General features: G+C 40.0%; 1 protein-coding gene across 1 annotated transcript; it reads right to left on the bottom strand.

Annotated features, from left to right (window-relative positions):
* Positions 1-663: 663 nt before the first annotated feature.
* On the bottom strand, positions 664-21,851 carry LOC138964880 (nicotinamide phosphoribosyltransferase-like). Its single transcript, XM_070336943.1, has 9 exons — positions 21,702-21,851; positions 17,733-17,963; positions 16,889-17,017; positions 15,427-15,585; positions 12,101-12,231; positions 10,811-11,039; positions 8,955-9,215; positions 7,809-7,931; positions 664-6,885 (listed from the first exon to the last, which is right to left on the bottom strand). Exons 1-9 carry the CDS (start codon positions 21,759-21,761, stop codon positions 6,772-6,774), a joined length of 1,437 nt encoding a protein of 478 aa, XP_070193044.1. The 5' UTR covers positions 21,762-21,851; the 3' UTR covers positions 664-6,771.
* Between the last annotated feature and the right edge of the window lie 214 nt (positions 21,852-22,065).

Raw genomic sequence — 22,065 nt, 5'->3', positions numbered from 1 at the left:
AAAAACAGTGCAAGCGGATGTTGCATTATTTTTAGCTTGTGATTGTGTAGGCTATTTTCAATGCTTCTTTCTCTCTGAAACACAAATGCAAGCACACACACACACACACTACAACTGACACCAACACAATTGTCGAATTGACACACCACTAATTAACTAACACTGACTGCCGGGTTTTCCCGTGTAACATGCCCCAAATGGCTTTGCCGTGAGGGCGTAAAACTTACATTTTCTTCTTTTAACTAACACTGTGATACAAATACGGTGACACATATATTAACATCATTATATTAAACTAGTGTGTGTGGATACTAGCTGTCAGCCTGATTATGTCCCTACTTGTGCGTACACTTCCAATAGGTCACAGTACCTTAAAGACTTGATTTCTCACTATGACTGTACATATATATGGATGTATATTTTCAATTTTTGTCGTTGTTCCTGGGTGTGGTTTTTTTTTCAACAGCTTTCAGGACGAGGAAATCAGTCATTTGTTTTCCTATGCTGTTTTGTGTGTGTGTCTGTGTGTGTGTTCGTGTGTGTGTGTGTGTGTGCTTGTTTGTGTGTGTGTTCATGTGAGTGTGTTTTTTTGCTTTGTTTTTTGCATTGTGTTCTGCATTACCATAACTTTCAAGCTGAAACATTATAAAACAGACATGGATGTTTGAAAACTGTGGACATGTTTAATGAAAAAATAGAACAGATTTCAAACAAAAACGTTTAAATACTTATAAACCAAGTCAAACTACATGTACCTTGTACTTGTAAAATCTCCCCAGGAGAAATTTCACTCACTTCATGATTGTAAAGCATGAACAGTCTCTTTTGTCTAGCTATAGTTTACAGTTTAACATCTGTCATACAGTGGAACCCCCTTTTAAAGACCCCCAATATAAGACTCCCTCCTTTCTTTCTTTCTTTATTTGGTGTTTAACGTCGTTTTCAACCGTTCAAGGTTATATCGCGACGGGGAAAGGGGGGAGATGGGATAGAGCCACTTGTTAATTGTTTCTTGTTCACAAAAGCACTAATTAAAAAATTGCTCCAGGGGCTTGCAACGTAGTACAATATATGACCTTACTGGGAGAATGCAAGTTTCCAGTACAAAGGACTTAACATTTCTTACATATACTGCTTGACTAAAATCTTTACAAACATTGACTATATTCTATACAAGAAACACTTAACAAGGGTAAAAGGAGAAACAGAATCCGTTAGTCGCCTCTTACGACATGCTGGGGAGCATCGGGTAAATTCTTCCCCCTAACCCGCGGGGGGTGACTCCCTCCTTTTGGTGACCTTGTTTTTTCAGACTTTCTGTTCACACACAGCCTCTGTAAAATTACACACACTTTAAGACTCCCTCCTTTTTAAGGCCCGATTTTATGATTTTATGAGGTCTTAAAAGGGGGGTTCCACTGTAGCTCATTTAGCAACAGCAAATCACCAATGTGCTTATTTTGGCAAAATAATTAGTGAAATATGAACATTCGTAAATGGAAGGAATTTTGCGATTACACTTTAAACTAGTATGGACGATATTGATACAGGTTCAAACTGTAAACTGGTGTAAAAACGTTTTGCATGATATAGAGCTTTCTTCTTTCTTTGGGTAGCATCGGGTAAATTCTTTCTCGTCCCAACCAATATGGGACTCCCCCTAACCCGCGGGGGGAGATATAGAGCTGTTAGTGTTTGTATTTAATGGAAATGAATAGGTATGTACTGGTTTATCAACATAAATAAATAAAATAATAACACTGATGGAATTGGCAGATCCGGAAGAAAGTCTGAAAGAAACAGAATGAGATTTTTCCTCAAAGAGGGAAATGCTATATTTGTGCATTACTTTCATCTTCAAAAGCCTATATCTTATCTTTCCAGTTCATGTACTTTATTGTAAAACTACACAAGACTTTAAGACACAGAAGCCTAAAGGAATCACAGCTGAACAATCCAGGAATGTGTAAGCAAAAAGCAAATAGCAAATCTATCCTCAATTCCAAAAACACTCAGTAATACTCAATTTTTGTTTATCTTGTTTTAAGAAATTTTGCTTATCACACAATGGAGACAATAGCATACAATAAAATCACGTCCAGTGAAACCACCTCTGTAAGGCCCCTTGATTTAAGACAACCCCCCCCCCCCCCTCCTTTAAAAAAAGTCCTTGTTCATAACATTGGTAAAATGTATCTTCATTTGCATTTTAAGACTCCTTTCTTAATACCTGATTTTCTTCTGAAAGGGGGATTCCACTGTAACACATATCCAAAATCAACTGTGTTCTTGTCTAAATATGTGAGAGAAGTTGCCTGCCTATCTTCTGACTGAAAAAAAATAACAACAAAATACAACACACATTAAAAAACACATCTTCAAGCAGTGATCAATTCTTTGAATAGTAAACACGCGTGAATTGGAAAAAGCTCCCAATAAAGCTGTGGACTGTTTAGACCAATAAAGCTGTGGACTGTTTAGACCAACATTAAGGCTGGATGAGCGAGTACTGCAAAACGAATGCATATCAAAAAAGTGACATTGGATACAAGACATTCATTGTATAAAACAAGCACACACTCTGAGAAGCCATTTGTGGAGAACTGTTGTAAGCTTATCACGAAGAATGTGGCTGAACACAAGCACAATTCAAAATGTGACTCAGACTTGTGGTTTCGTCCCAGAAATGTATCGGGACAATGTTAATCTTCTTTCAACAAACAGAACTCAAACCCCAGAAGTTCTCTGGAACATCTTCAACAGTACACGCATTAAGGGGAGCTTCTATCGTGGAAAATGAATGGAACAATATCACTTCAATTTATTAAATCATATTTTTCAAAGGTCACAAGTCTTGTGTTTATGTTTTGGTGTTGGAACATTTAAACTATTTATGTTTGCACAAGCTTAAAGGCATACTAACGCACTCCCGTGTTTACAAAGTGTAGTTTGCCCACAATCGATGTCAAACGCACCATAAGACCATATAATGACGATACGTCACCATGCGCGGACCATAATACATGCATTACAGCTTGTTCTAGCCTCTGAAAAAGTGAGGATGTCAACAAAGCCGCGGTGTTCTCTCCCTTGCATCAACGTTACATGTGTTGCCAAATCTATAAATAGGACGATCCAGATCAAAATGAAAATTCAAATATCTCAACATTTAAGGGGTCCTAGACCACAATATTTTGCAGGGAACTTAATTTAGTCTGTCTCCAGCTGTTGGTAAAGCAATTAGCGTGTATAGTCATCGAGTACATATGGCTTTAAGCAAAACTGTTATATTGATTAAAATTTCTGAATTTCTGAGTATCACAGCAGAAAATGCAATTGCTCTCAAAGCTATTTCTATTAAATGTTGATTTTCCATGGCAGAACCTTCCCTTAAATAAATAATACCCAAAACCAATACTGTTCTTTCTTTTCTTTATTTGGTGTTTAACGTCGTTTTCAACCACGAAGGGTTATATCGCGACGGGGAAAGGGGGAAGATGGGATAGAGCCACTTGTCAATTGTTTCTTGTTCACAAAAGCACTAATCAAAAATTTGCTCCAGGGGCTTGCAAAGTAGTACAATATATTACCTTACTGGGCGAATGCAAGTTTCCAGTACAAAGGACTTAACATTTCTTACATACTGCTTGACTAAAATCTTTACAAAAATTGACTATATTCTATACAAGAAACATTTAATAAGGGTAAAAGGAGAAACAGAATCTGTTAGTCGCCTCTTACGACATGCTGGGGAGCATCGGGTAAATTCTTCCCCCTAACCCGCGGGGGGTAATACTGTGCTTCGATAATACCACATTACTGTGCTAATTACAGCACTCATTAACAAAACACAGAATTCATCAAATGCTTGACCCTTTGTGTCATTTCAAAAAAGGTGCTAACACTGAGAGCAATACGTTTCGGATTTGCATTTTAAAGGGCCATAAAGTCATAATGACACACAGTTTCAAATGTAAATTTTCCTTGGTTGAAAGAATTTGACAAAAAAGACAAATGGCTTGCTCACAACAGAATTCACAGCTGTAAATGTCTTTGGTAGGTAAATTCATCACATACTGTATATAATTCCAGTCAAAGTGAAGTCAGTATCAAATTATGTTCAAATCCCTCATGGCCAAGTTGAATTTCTGTGTCGTGATTTGGAATGTTAAATTCTGCTGCAACAGTTTGACAAAAAGTTCACTCAGTTGTCAGCTAAGTTTAAGTTAGTGAGGTTAAAATGAAAGCCTACCACTCAAGAAATTCACATTAATCAGCCTGTTTAAAGGTGTTCTTTTCCTTTCCTGTCTCAGATATGATCCTAAACTGGCATGAATTACTCTGCCCCAAACTGTCCACTAATAACTGATACATGTATTAGGATTGTCAAAAAGCCAGAAAATTAGCAATAAAGCAAGCAAAGTAAATGAATACAAAGCAAAGATGAGATCAACTGGCAAGGCTAAGCAGCGTACTACACGTTGTGTAGCAATGAACTTGCATTCCTCAAACATAGCCTGCATGTTCTAACCTAGGTACTAATATAATGAAGAAATTTTGGGGGTGAAAGCTAGGCCTATCACTGGAGGATCTTGTTAATTGAACGACTGGATGGTTCTGCAAAGCTCCGTTTATACAGCTCTCTGTCGTAAGAGCGCTTACTTCCCTTTGCTGTTTGATTATGTTATTGCGGCTCTTATGGAGGAGGTACAAAGTCAGAAGAAAGTCTTAACACAGAAACGGAAGCTTTTTTTTGTGCGAACATCAAAACATTTCCAAACTGAAAAAAATCAAACTTTTGCTTCTTGGTTTCAATGCATTTGCAAACAGTGCGCAAGAACATGGCAAAAATCTGTGAATCACATAAAAACATTTACATATATTTCAAAGATTAGTCTAAAAAAAGAACAACCACCACAGTTTTTCCAGACTAAAATGAAACATCATGCTGCATAGACAATACCAGCAAAGATGTTCTCAACAACCTGTGTCAATTGGGATGTCCAAGAAATCGGCTGAGAGTGCATAGACAGACAACCAAAATGGCACAACACATTTACCCAAAGCTGTTTGAGGATTCTTTCTTTCTTTTTTATTTGGTGTTTAACGTCGTTTTCAACCACGAAGGGTTATATCGCGACGGGGAAAGGGGGTGAGATGGGATAGAGCCACTTGTTAATTGTTTCTTGTTCACAAAAGCACTAATCAAAAAATTGCTCCAGGGGCTTGCAACGTAGTACAATATATTACCTTACTGGGAGAATGCAAGTTTCCAGTACAAAGGACATACTGCTTGACTAAAATCTTTACAAACATTGACTATATTCTATACAAGAAACACTTAACAAGGGTAAAAAGAGAAACAGAATCCGTTAGTCGCCTCTTACGACATGCTGGGGAGCATCGGGTAAATTCTTCCCCCTAACCCGCGGGGGTTCTGTTTGAGGATGTTAGTTCATGGTTATTCAAATAGCATTTGGTCGAAGAATCAAAAACCTGCAACGTGAAAATCAAACACCACCTTAGATTGGAGTTTGAATGGGTTGACAGCTCAGCTTTTTCATACAAAAAATCTGTAACTGAATCCACTTCTGTTTACTGATTAACATCACACTCAAAAATTCGTTTTCTTGAAGATTCCAATTCTCTGAATTATGGTATTTATTAAGTAGAATTCTGCATGTATGGTAATGTAAAACAAGCTGTTTCAAGCTGTGACGGAAACTGAGTGAACGATGGATCACTTTCATGAAATGTGTTGTTGATTTTTATGTGCGTTGGCCCCTAAAAGGATTAGGATTCATCCAGTATAAGAAAAAATTCATTTACAGAGAGAAAAAACTCATACCTCTTGGTAATTTTGGTTTATATTGCAGCACTTTCCAAACAGATTTTTCTGAGCCGTACATGATTTTAAAGAATGTGGTACAAAAATCGCTTTGACTTTAATACAAAGCGTCAATATTTTGTTTAAAACTCTACTTTTCAAAACATGATACAAAATAATGTTAACAACTTTAAAACCCTTACAAATGAATAAGGGGTATAACTTGAATACATATATATATATATTCACACTTACTGTCATGAATGCAATCATGAAAAAAATATCACAAGCACAAATTGCATGCAAACACATCTTTCAAACAATCACTTGTGAGAAAACTGACACAAGTATGATTCTGAAGATACAACAAGACTTTGTACAGTCAAACTGAAGAAAAATCTTCAGCATGGCTATTTAAAAATTTCAAAAGAATAAGAACCTGCTCTTACAACAACAACACAAAAAAATTCAAACAAATAATCACTTTCCATTTGGTCTTCATGGGTGAAAAAATTGCCACAGTGGCATTGAAAGGTACTCTTAATCACCCCTTTCGAATCACAGTACTGTGCTCTGAACTTTCTTACCAGCACAAATTCACGTCTACATTACAACCGCAGCACAGCAAACCAGCATGTGCATCTTACTAAAAGTCTTCTTATGGTTTTGATCAGAATGTAAAGAACGAAACAAACACAAGAAATAAAGAAGACACCCGCCCTCCTCCCCAGATCCTTATACCATTTTGTTGCCTTTTGTGTGTGTTTGTTCCTGATGAAGTTTACATAATCCAACATTCCTACTGTCTTGTGCTGTCCTTGTGTCGCTGAGTATAGAATTCTTTTGTTGTTTAACCTTTAAAGTCCAAGTGTAACTTTAATTCTGCTCTCCAAAAATGTCAACTCACAGTGGCTAAAAAGAAACTATCAACTTTTCCTTCCTGTCTAATTAGCAGGGCTCTTCTTTTTGACCAAATCAATCTCTGCATTCTGTCGCACTTCATCGAACGTGTAATCCCGCAGCAGTTTGCCGTTCTCGTACACTGTCACCAAGATGTCCTGAAAAACAGAAATAAAAGAAAAACATTAATTCACCATTGGGCAAAATACTTTTTCTCTCACTCTCACACCCACTTTTTGCACAGGCCCATTGTTGATATCAGACCCCCTTGCAAACCAACCTCCATTTTGCACCTTGGAATTTGCATAAAAATCGTCCCCCGAAGACAGAATACATCAGCTTTTTTAGGCGGGAAGCAAAGGAGATGTTTTCGCGCTTCATGAAAAAACGATGTCACTACATGTAGTAAATCACTTTCACAGTTTAGAATTATTCCTCCAATCTAAAAGGAGAATATGGCTGCACAAACAGTGTAAAGCCCGTTACTAACCACAGCCAAACCAAGCGAACTGGGTTCGGCGAATGTTACACCGTGCCTTGTTCAGTGTACTAACTAGCGGGGAATGTTTCGGTGACACCGGTCACATGATCAAGAAATATCACATGAGAAGACTCGTGATCTTATAGCCACCGTTATTGCCACTCTTCAAGGATGAAGAAACACAAATATTCAACCAATGTAAAGTCAGCTCGCCTAAGGTTACAGATGATGCGCTGCAAGGTTTGTGTGTGTGGACTGCTGTCTTTTTTTTTTAGCTAGAGCGGCTGCTGGTTTCAATACAAGGCATAAATTTGTCTTCTTCTTCGACTTCTTATAATTATGAGAGAGAGAGAGAGAGATCTTTAAGGAAAGGTAAAGGGAGAGGGAGAGTGAAAGAGAGAGAGAGAGAGTGTGTGTGTGTGTGTGTGTGTGTGTGTGTGTGTGTGTGTGTGTGTGTGTGTGTGTGTGTGTATGTGTGTGTGTGTGTGTGTGTATGCGTGCGTGTGATCGTGCGTGCGTCTGTCTGTCTGCATGTCAGTGTCTGTCTGTGCATGCGCAGGATGTGAAAGCGAAACAGCAACGGCAAAACAAGTCATTCACCTTCTTAGGATCACCCTTTCCTTCTTCCACAGTGGCCAACTTTCCATCCTGATATTCTAGAGTCAGTCGTCCCTTTTTGCTCTTCTTGCCCAGGTCTGTGATTGGCTGCTTGAACACATTCACCTGAAAAGACAAAAAGTGTTAATACACTGTGCTATTTTTTAGTCTACCGATCAAGAATATCTAAAATACAGAAGAAGACAAAGAAAGAAGCATCGGGCACAGAAATTGCAGACAAAAGACGTTTCGGAAATATAACTGTCGGGTGTGTATGGGCTGTGAAAGAGTGAATCCCCCTACTTTTCCTCTGACAAATAAAGTCACACATGCACCTGTCCATGTGTTTTGTCACAACCCTCGCTAGGGATTGGCCCCTCCAATGTTTGACCGAGTAAAAATCAAGGGCATTCACTCTTTCACAACCCATACAAACCTGACAGTTATTTTCAGAATTCTTCTAATAAATACCTATCAAAAAAGAATGCCCACAAGACAAAGTGTGAGAGGCAATGCGAAGAAGACAACAAACCAACTACCTCAATCAGGAATTATGCATACATTTTTTTTTTTTTTTTTTTTGTACTGAAAACAACAAAAAGAATAAATTATGACTCTCTTGAAGAAAATGTTCATACAAAAACAGTTTCTCCTTCAGACCACTTAAAATGATTGCTACACAAATCTCATATGTATATATATTTAAAATGTCAACCTGATACACAAAAGTAAAAGCCTGTCTATTTCATGGATATATATGTATTATCTAAAACAAGACACATTTTAACCAGGGTAAAACAAAACAATGATAAGCTATTTTCAGCAAATGCTCTGCATCGGATAACCTGGGAAGCTTAGTTCAAGGATGAGCCAAAGACAGAAGACAGGAGGGAATAGAGATGAACATACACACGTTTTTTCCCACAATTTTACTTAGGGGGTTCCACTGTTCACACACACAGAGAACCTCTCACCTCCTTGCCATCGATGACAGCGTAATTACACTTGTAAGTACACTTGTAAGTACACTTGTAAGTACACTTGTAACTACACTTGTAACTACACATCTGGGTGTCCTGGTGTGTGTATATTTGGCTACATTTTAAGGCTTCCGCTATTTTAACACCCACTGTTCAAAAAATCTCTCACCTCCTTGCCATCAATGATGGCGTAACTACACTTGTAAGCGCACTTCTGGGTGTCGCGGTCCAAGCGCTGCAAGAGGGCGCCACCGCTCCCGAACGTCAGGTTCTCCGAGGACCAGCCGTGCTTCTTCATGTTGTCCAAGATGGCGCCAAGCGTCTCGTAGCTGATGCCATCGCCCTGGATGACCCGCAGATAGCTAGGCAACATCTTGAAGCCCTTGGTGTTGGTGCTGGTGCCAAACTTCTGGCCCAGGATGTCAAGAACCTAGAGAGATGTACATTAATAATAATGATACATGTACTTGACGATTCTTGTGAAGCGCAGAATTCCAGGGAGACCCTGCTTGTAGCGTTGCACCATCAAGGTAAAAAAAAAAAAAAATACAGTAGTAAAAACAATATGAAAATAACAAGATAACAATGAAAATGTACTCATCAAAAGCACGAACAATAAAAACAACAACAATGTCTTCATCAGCAAAAAAAAAACAAGAAGGGCAAAGCCCATACGACTCACATGCTTGACCTTGACCTTTACAGCAATGACATCATACACTAAGAACTGCTTTACACATTTTTCCTACCAACAAAGTCAAGGTCATCCAAGGTCATGCAACACAAAGCTGTTAATTCAAGACATAGGAAGTACAATGGTGCTTATTGGCTCTTTCTACCATGAGATATGGTCACTTTTAGTGGTTCACTACCTTATTTTGGTCACATTTCATAAGGGTCAAAGTGACCTTGACCTTGGACGGGCGCAGTGGCGTGGTGGTAAGACGTCGGCCTCGTAATCGAGAGGTCGGGAGTTCGAATCCCGGTCGGTGCCGCCTGGTGGGTTAAGAGTGGAGATTTTTCCGATCTCCCAGGTCAACTTATGTGCAGACCTGCTAGTGACTTAACCCCCTTCCTGTGTACACGCAAGCACAAGACCAAGTGCGCACGGAAAAGATCCTGTAATCCATGTCAGAGTTCGGTGGGTTATGGAAACACGAAAATACCCAGCATGCCTACTCAACGAAATCGGAGTGAAGCTGACTATGCTCTCGATCAGAGTATAGTGTGGGGAACCCAAATGGGCAAACGAGCTCACACGTAACCAGACAATTCTGGAACGCTGAAGAAGAAGAAGAAGACCTTGACCTTGATCATATGTGACCAAATGTGTCTCATGATGAAAGCATAACATGTGCCCCACATAATTTTTAAGTTTGAAACAGTTATCTTCCATAGTTCAGGGTCAAGGTCACTTCAAAATATGTATACAATCCAACTTTGAAGAGCTCCTGTGACCTTGACCTTGAAGCAAGGTAAACCAAACTGGTATCAAAAGATGGGGCTTACTTTGCCCTATATATCATATATAGGTGAGGTATTGAATCTCAAAAACTTCAGAGAAAATGGGAAAAATGTGAAAAATAGCTGTTTTTTAGGCAACATTTATGGCCCCTGCGACCTTGACCTTGAAGCAAGGTCAAGATGCTATGTATGTTTTTTGGGGCCTTGTCATCATACACCATCTTGCCAAATTTGGTACTGATAGACTGAATAGTGTCCAAGAAATATCCAACGTTAAAGTTTTCCGGACGTCCGGACGTCCGGACGGACGGACGGACGGACGGACGGACGACTCGGGTGAGTACATAGACTCACTTTTGCTTCGCATGTGAGTCAATAAAAAAATTAAAAAAGAAGAGATGACAGAAAGAGAAAGGAGAAGATCAGTAGAGCAGAACCCAACGTTCACCAAAAAAAGAACTAAGTCCAAAAAATATTAAAATAAACAATAGATCCACATAAAAAAAAACACACCACGTAACACAAACATTCACAGCCTCTCTCCACCCTTCTCTCTCTCACCTTGACCACAATGTCGGGAGGGTGGCCGGAGTCTGGCCTGACCACCAGGGTCCCTCCTGACTCCTCCCGACTCACCACCAGCTCCTTCAGCTGCTCCCCCCACACGTGCTCGCAGGCGTTCCACAGGTCGTAGCTGTCGCTGACTACGGCGATGATGCCTGTGGGGAACTTGGTCAGCATGTTCTTGAAGGCTTCGTACTCCCCGTTTCGGCCCCACGTGGTGATGGTGCTGGAATGAACACACAGTAGGTAAGTTTGTGGATTGTTTATCTTCTTCTTTGTTAATAGGCTAAAACTCCCAAGTTCATTCATGTTTTTGCACAAGTGTATTTTTACGTGTATGACCTTTTTTACATAGCCATTCAGGCAGCATACGCCGATTTAGGGGGAGGATTGTTTATAATTATTAACAAAACATGACAGGCAGTGGCCTAGTGAATAAGATGCCAGCCTCCTATGCAGAAGATCGTGGGTTCAAATCCTGGCCTGCCGGGTTTAATTAAGCCTTTAAGGGTGGAGATTTTTCCGATCTCCCAGGTCAACTTATGTGCAGACCTGCTAGTGCTGTATCCCCCTTCGTGTGTACACGCAAGCACAAGACTAAGTGCGCAAGGAAAAGATCCTGTAATCCATGTCAGAGTTCGTTGGGTTACAGAAACACAAAAATACCCAGCATGCTTCCCCCAGAAAGCGGCGTATGGCTGCCTAAATGGCGGGGTAAAAACGGTCATATACGTAAAAGCCGTGGAAGTTTCAGCCCATGAACGAAAAAGCAGAAGATTGACAAAACTAAACAGTCACAGGCATGTCGATTGAATATTCTTTGCAGTAAACCAACATACAAATACTAAGGAGACAATAAAACATACGAGAATATGGCTCAGTAAGCTGGTTTTCGTGTGTGAAATTTTTTTTTGTGGTGCTGGAATCCTAACTGCATTGATATCAAAGCAAGAACAGGGTATGTACAATCGATACAGTACTCGGTAATACTAAGTGTGGTGTTACGGTGTATTCATTGTTTAAAAGAAATCATCAAATGTTACAATCACACACTCACACACATTGTAAAATGCTGGCTATGGCCTGTATTAATTTTGTTGATTCACTCACACAGATACACGCAAACACACCCTAAAAACATGAACACAAAACCACAATCTCCCTGTCCAACTCTCTCACCCCGTTTCTCTCACTCTATCACGTCTCTTTCTCTCTCTTAAATACATATAATACATGCACACACTCAATTAAGCATGTCGAAAACCAATGCACATACACTGAACTCACCTATGTTCGGCAGCTGGTATAGAGAAGCCAGCTACCGGGCAATGATAGTAATTTCGGGCCATGCAGATGCCAGCAATGGTGTCTGTTCCCTTGAAGTTCACTAAGTGAGCTGCTCCTCCTATACCTGCCGCCTTCAAAACAAAGACAAGAGAAAAGTTCCTACATGGGATTCTGAAATCTAATTTTTCACCGAAATTACTAATACATAATAAAGACCAAAGTTGGGGGTTATTTTTTATTAATACTGATTTTGTCCCCAAAATTGGGAGGGCGCAGTGGCCTAGTGGATAAGACATTGGCCTCCTAATCGGAAAGTCGTGAGTTCAAATCCCTGCCGCGGCTGCATGGTGAGTTAGGAGTGGATTTTTTCCCGATCTCCCAGGTCAACTTATGTGCAGACCTGCTTGTACACGCAAGCACAAGACCAAGTGCAAAAACATGAGTGAATTTGAGAGATTCAGCATATGAACGAAGAAGTCCCTCAAAACCTACAGCTGTACCTGCAATGTGTGGACCCTCCCATGAGAGGACACCTCCCTTAAAAGGACACCTTCTCTTTTTACATTTAGTCAAGCTCTGACTAAATTTTTTAACATAGAGGGGGAATCGAGATGAGGGTCGTGGTGTATGTGTGTCTGTGTGTGTGTGTAGAGCGGTTCAGAGTAAACTACTGGACCGATCTTTATGAAATTTTACATGAGAGTTCCTGGGTATGATATCCCCAGACGTTTTTTTTCATTTTTTCGATAGATACTTTTGATGACGTCATATCCGGCTTTTTGTAAAAGTTGAGGCGGCACTGTCACACCCTCATTTTTCAATCAAATTGATTGACATTTTTGTAAAGCAATGTTCGACGAAGGCCGGACTTCGGTATTGCATTTCAGCTTGGTGGCTTAAAAATTAATTAATGACTTTGGTCATTAAAAAGCTGAAAATTGTAATAAATTTTTTTTTTTATAAAATGATCCAAAATTACGTTCATCTTATTCTTCATCATTTTCTGATTCCAAAAACATATAAATATGTTATATTTGGATTAAAAACAATCTCTGAAAATTAAATGTATAAAAATTATGATCAAAATTAAATTTCCTAAATCGATTTAAAAACAATTTCATCTTATTCCTTGTCGGTTCCTGATTCCAAAAACATATAGATATGATATGCTTGGATTAAAAACACGCTCAGAAAGTTAAAACGAAGAGAGGCACAGAAAAGCGTGCTATGCAGCACAGCGAAACCACTACCGCGCTAAACAGGCTCGTCAGTTTCACTCCGTTTTGCACAAGCGGCGGACTACGGTCATTGTGAAAAAATGCAGTGCGTTCAGTTTCATTCTGTGAGTTCCACAGCTTGACTAAATGTAGTAATTTCGCCTTACGCGACTTGTTATATTATCTCTACTAAAGTATACCTGTCATGACAGGCCACCTGCAATGTAGGGACACTGTTGGCTGGTCCCTAGGGTGTCCTTTCATCACAGGTACCACTGTACAACCCTTTCTCTGGGGCTTTCAAATTTATGAACAATCATAAATTTACGTAACACTCTCATGTCTGGGCAGTTTTACTAACTATACATTTTGAGATCTTCGCTCCTCTTCTTCACTCGGTGTGGACGGTATCTTCACTAAAAATTCAACCTTGACCGTGCGTGCATGCACATGTGTCTGTGTATGCGAGCAGCAATGCATGCACAATAGTGTGATTTTACTGTCTCTGTAAAGATCAGACAGAGCCGCATTAACCCTGCCACCACTAGGACTGGGTGGCCGAGTGGTAACGCACTTGCGCTCGGAAGCGAGAGGTTGCGAGTTCGACCCTGGGTCAGGGCGTTAGCAATTTTCTCCCCACTTTCCTAACCTAGGTGGTGGGTTCAAGTGCCAGTCTTTCGGATGAGACGAAAAACCGAGGTCCCTTCGTGTACACTACATTTGGGGTGTGCACGTTAAAGATCCCACGATTGACAAAAGGGTTTATTTTGTTTATTTGTTGCTTAACGTCCAGCCGACTACGCAGAGCCATATCAGGACGAGGAAGGGGGGGATGAAGGGGGCCACTTGTCAAGCGATTCCTGTTTACAAATGCACTAACCCATTACTTGTGTCCCAGCAGGCTTTAGTAAAACTAAATTAATACCTACTGGAAGATTACCAGTTTCCAGTATGTTAAAATAGGCTTAACCTATCTACTGCTGGGCTTACATCAGAACACTAACAGATTAAACTATACATGAATCGCGAGACAAGCGGCAAGAGAAGAGATTTTTTGGAAAAAATACAGGTGAATGAGCAAGAAGGCAGAAAAAAGAAAAGAATTCATGAAGAAAAAGAGAGCATGACAGGAAAGAGGAACCAAAAATCTACCTAACAGCAAACTAGAAAGCTCCTGCGGTTCCAAAAACAGGAGGGGCCTTTAATTTCATAACCGCAGTGCCCCACTGCGGGATGACAAAAGGGTCTTTCCTGGCAAAATTGTATAGGCATAGATAAAAAAATGTCCACCAAAATACCCGTGTGACTTGGAATAATAACAGGCCGTGAAAAGTAGGATATGCTCCGAAATGGCTGCGATCTGCTGGTCGATGTGAATGCGTGATGTATTGTGTACAAAAATTCCATCTCGCACGGCATAAACAGATCCCTGCGCCTTGAGTCCGAGTCTGGAGATACGCGCGCGATATAAGACTTCATATAACATAACTAAAAAAACAATAACAAATCATAAACTCGTTTCTTTTCACCAACAGCAGTGTCAATGTTTGCTCCACTCCAACGCCTAATAAAACTTTCATAGGCTTGTGAACATAAATCTCTCCCTCTTGCATAAAGAATCAGCTACAGTGAAACCCATCCTTTAAGACCTTCAAACATCTGAGAAAAGCAGGTCTTAAAATGGAGGGAGTCTTAAAAGGGAGGGGGTCTTAAAATGGAGGGAGTCTTAAAATGGAAGGAGTCTTAAAATGGAGGGAGTCTTAAAATGGAGGGAGTCTTAAAATGGAGGGAGTCTTAAAATGGAAGGAGTCTTAAAATGGAGGGAGTCTTAAAATGGAGGGGGTCTAAAAATGGAGGGAGTCTTAAAATGGAAGGAGTCTTAAAATGGAGGGAGTCTTAAAATGGAGGGAGTCTTAAAATGGAGGGAGTCTTAAAATGGAGGGAGTCTTAAAATGGAGGGAGTCTTAAAATGGAGGGGGTCTTAAAATGGAGGGAGTCTTAAAATGGGGGTAAATTTACAGAGGCTATGAACAGAAAATCTGAGAAAACAGGTTCTTAAAAAGGAGTGAGTCATGAATTGGGGGGCCGTAAAGGGGGATCCCACTGTACCTCTACAGACGTGGAACCCCTGAAGCCAAAGTCATGCAGCTTGAAGGGAAGACCAAGAAGACTGTCGGCCGTTTCGTCCAGGCACTTTGCGATGATTTCCTTCATGAATCGAGAGTTGGTGGCAACTGTCATGGGGTACCATGCCTGAACCAGCAGAGTCTGCCACACACAAACATATGTAGGTATAGTAGACAGTTTTTTCAGTCACTGACACACAAAAACATATGTAGGAAGTAGACAGTTTATTCAGTTACTGACACACAAAAAACATAGACAGTTTATTCAGTCACTTCTTATCAGTTTATAAGTGATTCAGTGTTGAAAACGTACAAGCTCAACTTTAATTGCAACATATAAATAAGAACGTAGCAAGTTTAGCAAGCTACTGCTTATAGTTAAGAAGTGATTTTGCAAATAAAGCAATCTGAACTCAGAAGGGTTTATAAGAGTCACTTTAATTGTAACAATAACATAATTAAGAACGATGCTGCAAAATAGTCTGCTATTCTGATGGACACGTGGGGGAATTCGGGGGCTGTGATTGGATGGTCTCACACATCCCTTTTCCGATCATCAAAGCATAATGCTACGGAAGTCGGCCATTTTTGCCAATATCCAAAAGCATATTGGCAATAACAAAGACGCATGGTTCCGGTTTCTTCCACGTGTATAAAGTACACGCATACCTCGCCAGGTTTGTTTATGTGACAAGTCGACAGGCAATACCATTTGCTTTGTGTGTGTTTTTGTTGTTGCTTAATGTACATGACATACATTACGTGTAAAATCCAGTTCTTTAACAGGCAACAAACCTTGCAAATTTCCAGAAGCTGCAATCTGAAGCGACCTATCTCTGATTCTAGCAGACGATTTCTCCAATGTTTAACACAAAATCAGCAAACTCTCCTGTCACATAGAACGTCCATTGTATAGTGCAATGTTGAAATGAAGTTACCGGTCTGAAACATTTAGTCGTTTCTTCTGAGACAATCCTTGTTCTCTTATCATCTGCAGATATACCGCAGTCTTCACCACGCGAATTCCCAACAGAAGTCAGACTTTTGAACATGCAATCTACGTAGGCAAGCATGATACGTCATGACGTCATATGATTCCTCGCATATTGACGTAATGCTAAACATCCGGTTAACTCGAGTTTTCTCCGTAATACATGTCCGTGGGTTTTTCAATGTTCGGTTATTTCCGTGGCTTCATGCGGAAAGGGAACCGTCGTCTGCAATCAACAACATGGACCATTCTGGTACTTGTTGCTGACAAAAACATGATTTTAACACAGAATTTAATGTCAGAATAGCTATATAAACGCTATTGTGTTTTCAGCGTAGTAATAGGGCCCGATATTTAGACGATTAATCAAAGCCACCCAGAAAAACACGCTGGATCAAAAACAAGCCGATATCACACACACAAAAGAAGTCAATCACAAGAATGGTTCAAATACCTCAAAATAGTTTGTGAGCCAGAAGCACTTGGGATCTGTGTTTTCCACCGTGAACAGGACATTTTTCACAGGTACCACAGTGCCTTCAGGGACTGCCTTGATTCGCATGGGAAGGTAACCTTTGTGGTGCTGGAACATAAAACAAAAGATAAGTTTCACCACAGTGGAACGTACCCCTCTTTTAACTTAAAGGCAAACATAGCGAGGAATTTTTCTCCAAGAGAGACCTAAACTTGAACCCGTGTTACCTAAAAAAATCTGGTCTTAAAATGGAGGGACTTGGGGTAAATTTACAGTGGTTATGAACAAAAAGTCTGAGAACCCATGGAGAGGGGGTTCCAATATTATACTGATAAAACGAATTACTCCATATTCCAGCTTTGTTTTGTCATTGGCAATGGTACAGAGGACCCCCCATTGTCAGACCTCCAAAATCTGAGAAAATCAAGTCTTATAGGGGAGGGAGTCTTAAAATAGAGGTCAATTTACAGATGCTTTGTAAAGAAAATTTAAAAAAAAACCAGGGGACTGTGCGTTGGTCTGCGGCATGGCTAAACAACACAGAAAAGAAAACAAATAAAACAAACAAAAATGCATTTGCAAGCTTAAATTCAAAACTTCAAAAGAATTCATCCAAACACTTGATGTTTAGCTTCACAGGTTAATAAATTATCGTTCCAACCACTGTTTAATTGAAAACTTCACAAGGATTTATCCAAACATTTGACGTTCAGCTTCATCGCTCACTTAATGATTGTTCCAACCCAATGACCCCATTCAGCGCTAATGATTGTATTGACCACGCAAACAAGCTTCATGCGCTACACACTAAAAAATCCATTACCTCCAGAATGTAGTTCCAGCCCTCCTCGTTGAAGACATCTTGGCTGAAGTGGGCTTCGTACAGCTCTTTAGCTTCCTTGATTTTCTCTTTGGTGACCACAGGCCCACACAGGAAGCGCTTGAGAAGGTACTGGAGCCCAAAGAAGACTGTGGAAGGGAACTTGCCACCCCTACTCTCAAAGTAGGAACAGACCGTGGAGGTGTTGTCAGGGTACTGGAAGTGATGGGTCACCTGGAAGAATAAGGGAGAGAAGGTCCAGCCATGTCCAGCTCATCATGTTCTTTATTTACCTATTTTCGAGACTATAACAGTATAAGGCGCTTCGTTGTAAAAAGTGCAAACCCCATTTTTAAGTTTGAAATGAGAGAGAAAAAAAATAATAGGTGCTTCCGGTGTATCGGTCGCAAGTCAAAGAAAGTATACAGAGTGGAAATACTTTTATGTTCTTATAAATGCATTTATCTATTTGAGGTTGTTTCCTTCCAATGGAAAGCAAGCGTCAACAAGAGTTCCAGGGATGCTGTTAGGCGTCGTACATCAAACATAGACCGATTAAAAGGCTCAAATGTCCCGATTCACATTGCCACATGGCGGTCAGATGTCCTATCGTTTTCAACTGAGCGCGGTCATTGTCCGATAAGAACTCCATTCCTTTGGACAGCGCGTTATTTGATAATTTTCCTTTTATAATAGAAATCTTCAAAAAGCGACCGAGCGCTCTCGCGTACAGGTGCACTGAAGTTGTGCAGTGCAGATCTTGCGTTTTCCAAATCGTTTGCGGTGTGAGCCGTTTGCGTACACCCGTCTACAGCACACTAAAGTTAGGAGTACGAGAGACAACTCCAACTGACCAAGGCTCGCGTCTGCTTTAGGTTAGAGATTGAGCGCACGGTACAGAATTATGCCACCAAAAAAACCTAAAGCCTGCCAAACAACAACAAAAGCTGAACACGTTAGGTGTTTCAACGGCATCCTGTGCTACATTAGGGCCAAGAACATGGGAAAATTCGGCTAGCAATAGCATCATTCTGAAAAATGACAGTGCCAATGACAGTGTCGCCGCTGAAACCTCCATAATCACGGAAAGTAAAGTTTCGTGACTTGAAGATGGTGTTTGTACAACAGGAAATTCACACAGACGGTCTTTTAATATGGTTAACTATTCATGGCTGACCCTGTTCAGTACTAGTTGGTTAGAATTTGACAGCAAAGAAACCATCTATATAGGCACACTGTTTTGTCGAATATGTCAAAAAAGCTCTGTCAGGAGATCATGTAGTTTGTGTGCCAATCAAAGTAAGAGTGCTGAAGGTGTTTTTTGCTTTTTAGTTGTTTTTTGTGTGTGTGTGTGTTCTGTTTGAAACAAAAGTAATAAAACAATATACGCACACACACAATGTTGGTGCATATACTGATATGTGTGTGTGCACATGATTTTGTGTTTTGCACAACATTATAATGTCCTATTAAAATGTTTGAAAGTAGTCAAATGACCTATTGGTGCGGAAGAGCTCAGTTGTCCTATAGGTATGAATTTGTGGCAACATCCCTGGAGTTCTCAGTTACGCTACCCAGAAGTGTGCATGTTTAGGTGTATTCAGCCACATGCACTTCTGGCAGAATAACCATGGCTGTGACATGGGGGGGTGGGAGATGGAAAGGTCTCTGAGTCATCACACAAGGCTGAACCATGTCCCAAGCGGTCTGGATTTGAACCTGCTTGTGACCCGAGGCTTGTGACCCGAGGCTTGTGACCCGAGGATCACAAACCTAGTGCACACCAATTGAGCTATGAAAGAGACCCCCCCCCCCCCCCAGAAATATAATTATAAACATTACAGATCCCCACAAGTGATTACTTTGTATCATGACTGCATCAATCTGATTGAAGTACAGTTTACAGGTCAGTGGATGTGCTTGTTCTCATTTGCAGAACACCAACTCAGATCAAGATTTTCAATTACTCCCAGTTATCATTTTTTACCCCACATTAAATAACTGTAGAGAAATACATGGAAATCCCTGATTTTAGTTTCACTTTCTATTTTTCTTCATCGCTACTGTAACACCTCACTGAATCCCAGGTTTCACTTTCTAGTTTAATACATTTGTACTTCTGTTTTACTTTCTGGCTAAGCTTTTTTTTCTTTAGAGCGTCCCTTTCTGCGCATCGGTGTGGCTCACAGTTTTTGTTTTTCTATCAGAAATGACACATTCAAATTAGACCTGTATATTTTGTATGTACATTCCTTGATGCACAGAATTGGAACCTGGGACTGGGAATATTTGAGCTGCATAAGCTACTTCAGTGTAATTGTACAAGATATTTCAAATCAAACTCTCCATTTAAAGCTTAATTGCCCTCTCTTTTCAAATGAGATCTGCTATAGACGGGTTACTCTGCTTTTGCTTTAATAATCAAAACAGCAAACAAACATAATTTACATAGTAATAAGCATAAACTAAACAAGTCACAACAAAATAGATCATCATGACTGCTTAGGCTAAAAAAAAAAATAGTCTGTTTACGGTAACCCGACCGACCCTATTTTTTTCGCGCGACCCTAGACTTTTTTTTGGCATTTGGGGGAAAAAAATAAATAACGTAAAAATATGGTTTTTTGAGAAAAAAAAAAAAAAAAAATCCCGACCTACCGACCCTATTTTTTTGGCCTATGTTACTGTAAACAGACCTTTTTTTTTTTTTGGCCTTATCCATTTAATCAAGGTAGGTTTTTTTTCACAATCAAAGGCCTAGATTTAGTTTCCATGTGACTTGACAGTTCTATAAAAATTTAACATGTAGCATGACAGACTCTAATCTCGATCATTTCAAAACTGAATGGATCAATGACTGATCAATATTACTTAAACCATAAACATGCACTAACTAGCATAATGATGTCATTGTCATGCTATAAAATAAATAAGATCGAATATGCTGGTATGTTTTTACAAAGATGAAATATTTCTACTTTTCCAAATCGATCCTGATGTCTGTGTAATTGGTTAATCAAACGTGAACAGAAGAAAACTCTTTGTATCCTGAACCCCACCCACCACCCAAAAATGTAATGATTAAAAGATAAAATTTTCCAAACTACAAATCCCAATCGAGTGATCTGACAGTAAATATTCAGTCACACTGTCATAAGGACAATCCTGTTATGTCAGTGCAGAGTTTGAGCTGTGTGCATAGGGCAAAAGGAAAAGAAGGGACAAAAAAATTTACCCATGAAAAAGTATATTTCTAAGAAGACAAGTGCATTTTCAGTTCTGCAAGTGCAAAGCCCTGTGCAGATTCAAAACGTATGGTTTATTGCAGACAACATTAGTCACTTAGTGGCAACTGAGTTAGTTTTGAAAATAAGCACGGTTCTAGTAATCTTACTTTCAGTTTCAGTTCTAAATATAGTTTACAGACATCCTTGCGCTAGCTAGTGCCCAAGAATTAACAGAAGTGTGTCCACCCTGACACCAAAACACAGCCCTATCAATTTAAACGGTCGATCCTTCATTGATTGTTCAACTCCTGCCACCAGGCTATTTCTGTAACCCGGGTGCCTGACAAGTCGGCGCAAACCACTATCGATCAGGCTACACACTCTTGTGATTACAGCACACCCGATCGAATAGGCCGTTCGCTTTCAGCGCATAACGCTTTTGTCAAAAGGCAGGATAGCTGACAAACGTCCAAGCCATTAAATGGCCGCCTGATAAAATCAATCACGGCGGGTAGTCAAGATAAGAATAGTCCGTCAATAAAGACTTGTCTTCAAAAAAGAAAGACCCAAGCGCGGCACATGGTTGCCTCCTCTTTCTGAGAAGAGCATTATAGCCTTCGCTTTTGAAAACAAGCCACGCATCTTGTGTAAAAGCGTTTCTATGTCTTTTTCTGACGTTTGAATAAGTAGTCGTGGGTTTCATACATCTTTTGCTACCGTTAAAAGGTTATAGGAAGATGCTTACCTTGTAAGAATCGGTTAGAAGTATGATGTTCTCCGTGCCTCCCGCGGGATATGCCGCCATCTTGCACGCTAGTGTCGTGACGTCATAGCAACACTGAAGAACTTCCTGCCTTGTTTCACTATCAGTGGCTGTTCAAACGTCACTATGATTCACGCTCTTAGCTTTATATAGAGGAAGATAACTTGCTGACACGACAAATACGTTCCTGTCGCAACACTGTATAGAGAGTATTTTTAGATGGTGAATAAGGGTCAAAAACAGAGGCTGACATGAACAGACACATTCCGCCTTTCAGCAAGTTCCGCGTGACTGTCGGCCGGGAACTGAGCCTGGTCACAGTTAGGCCAAACAAAAATATATACAT

This window comes from Littorina saxatilis, linkage group LG4 (assembly GCF_037325665.1).
Source record: "Littorina saxatilis isolate snail1 linkage group LG4, US_GU_Lsax_2.0, whole genome shotgun sequence".
NCBI lineage: Eukaryota > Metazoa > Mollusca > Gastropoda > Littorinimorpha > Littorinidae > Littorina > Littorina saxatilis.
The sequence above is the reverse complement of the archived record's forward strand: the minus strand, read 5'-3'. Positions and strand labels throughout refer to the sequence as shown.

Excerpts from the sequence above, each read along its gene's own strand:
- LOC138964880 (XM_070336943.1), bottom strand. The coding sequence starts at position 21,761 with ATGGCGGCATATCCCGCGGGAGGCACGGAGAACATCATACTTCTAACC. Across the intron at positions 17,964-21,701 it reads TTCTAACCGATTCTTACAAG|GTGACCCATCACTTCCAGTA; the intron begins GTAAGCATCTTC and ends TTATTCTTCCAG. Across the intron at positions 9,216-10,810 it reads CTCCCGACATTGTGGTCAAG|GTTCTTGACATCCTGGGCCA; the intron begins GTGAGAGAGAGA and ends ACATCTCTCTAG.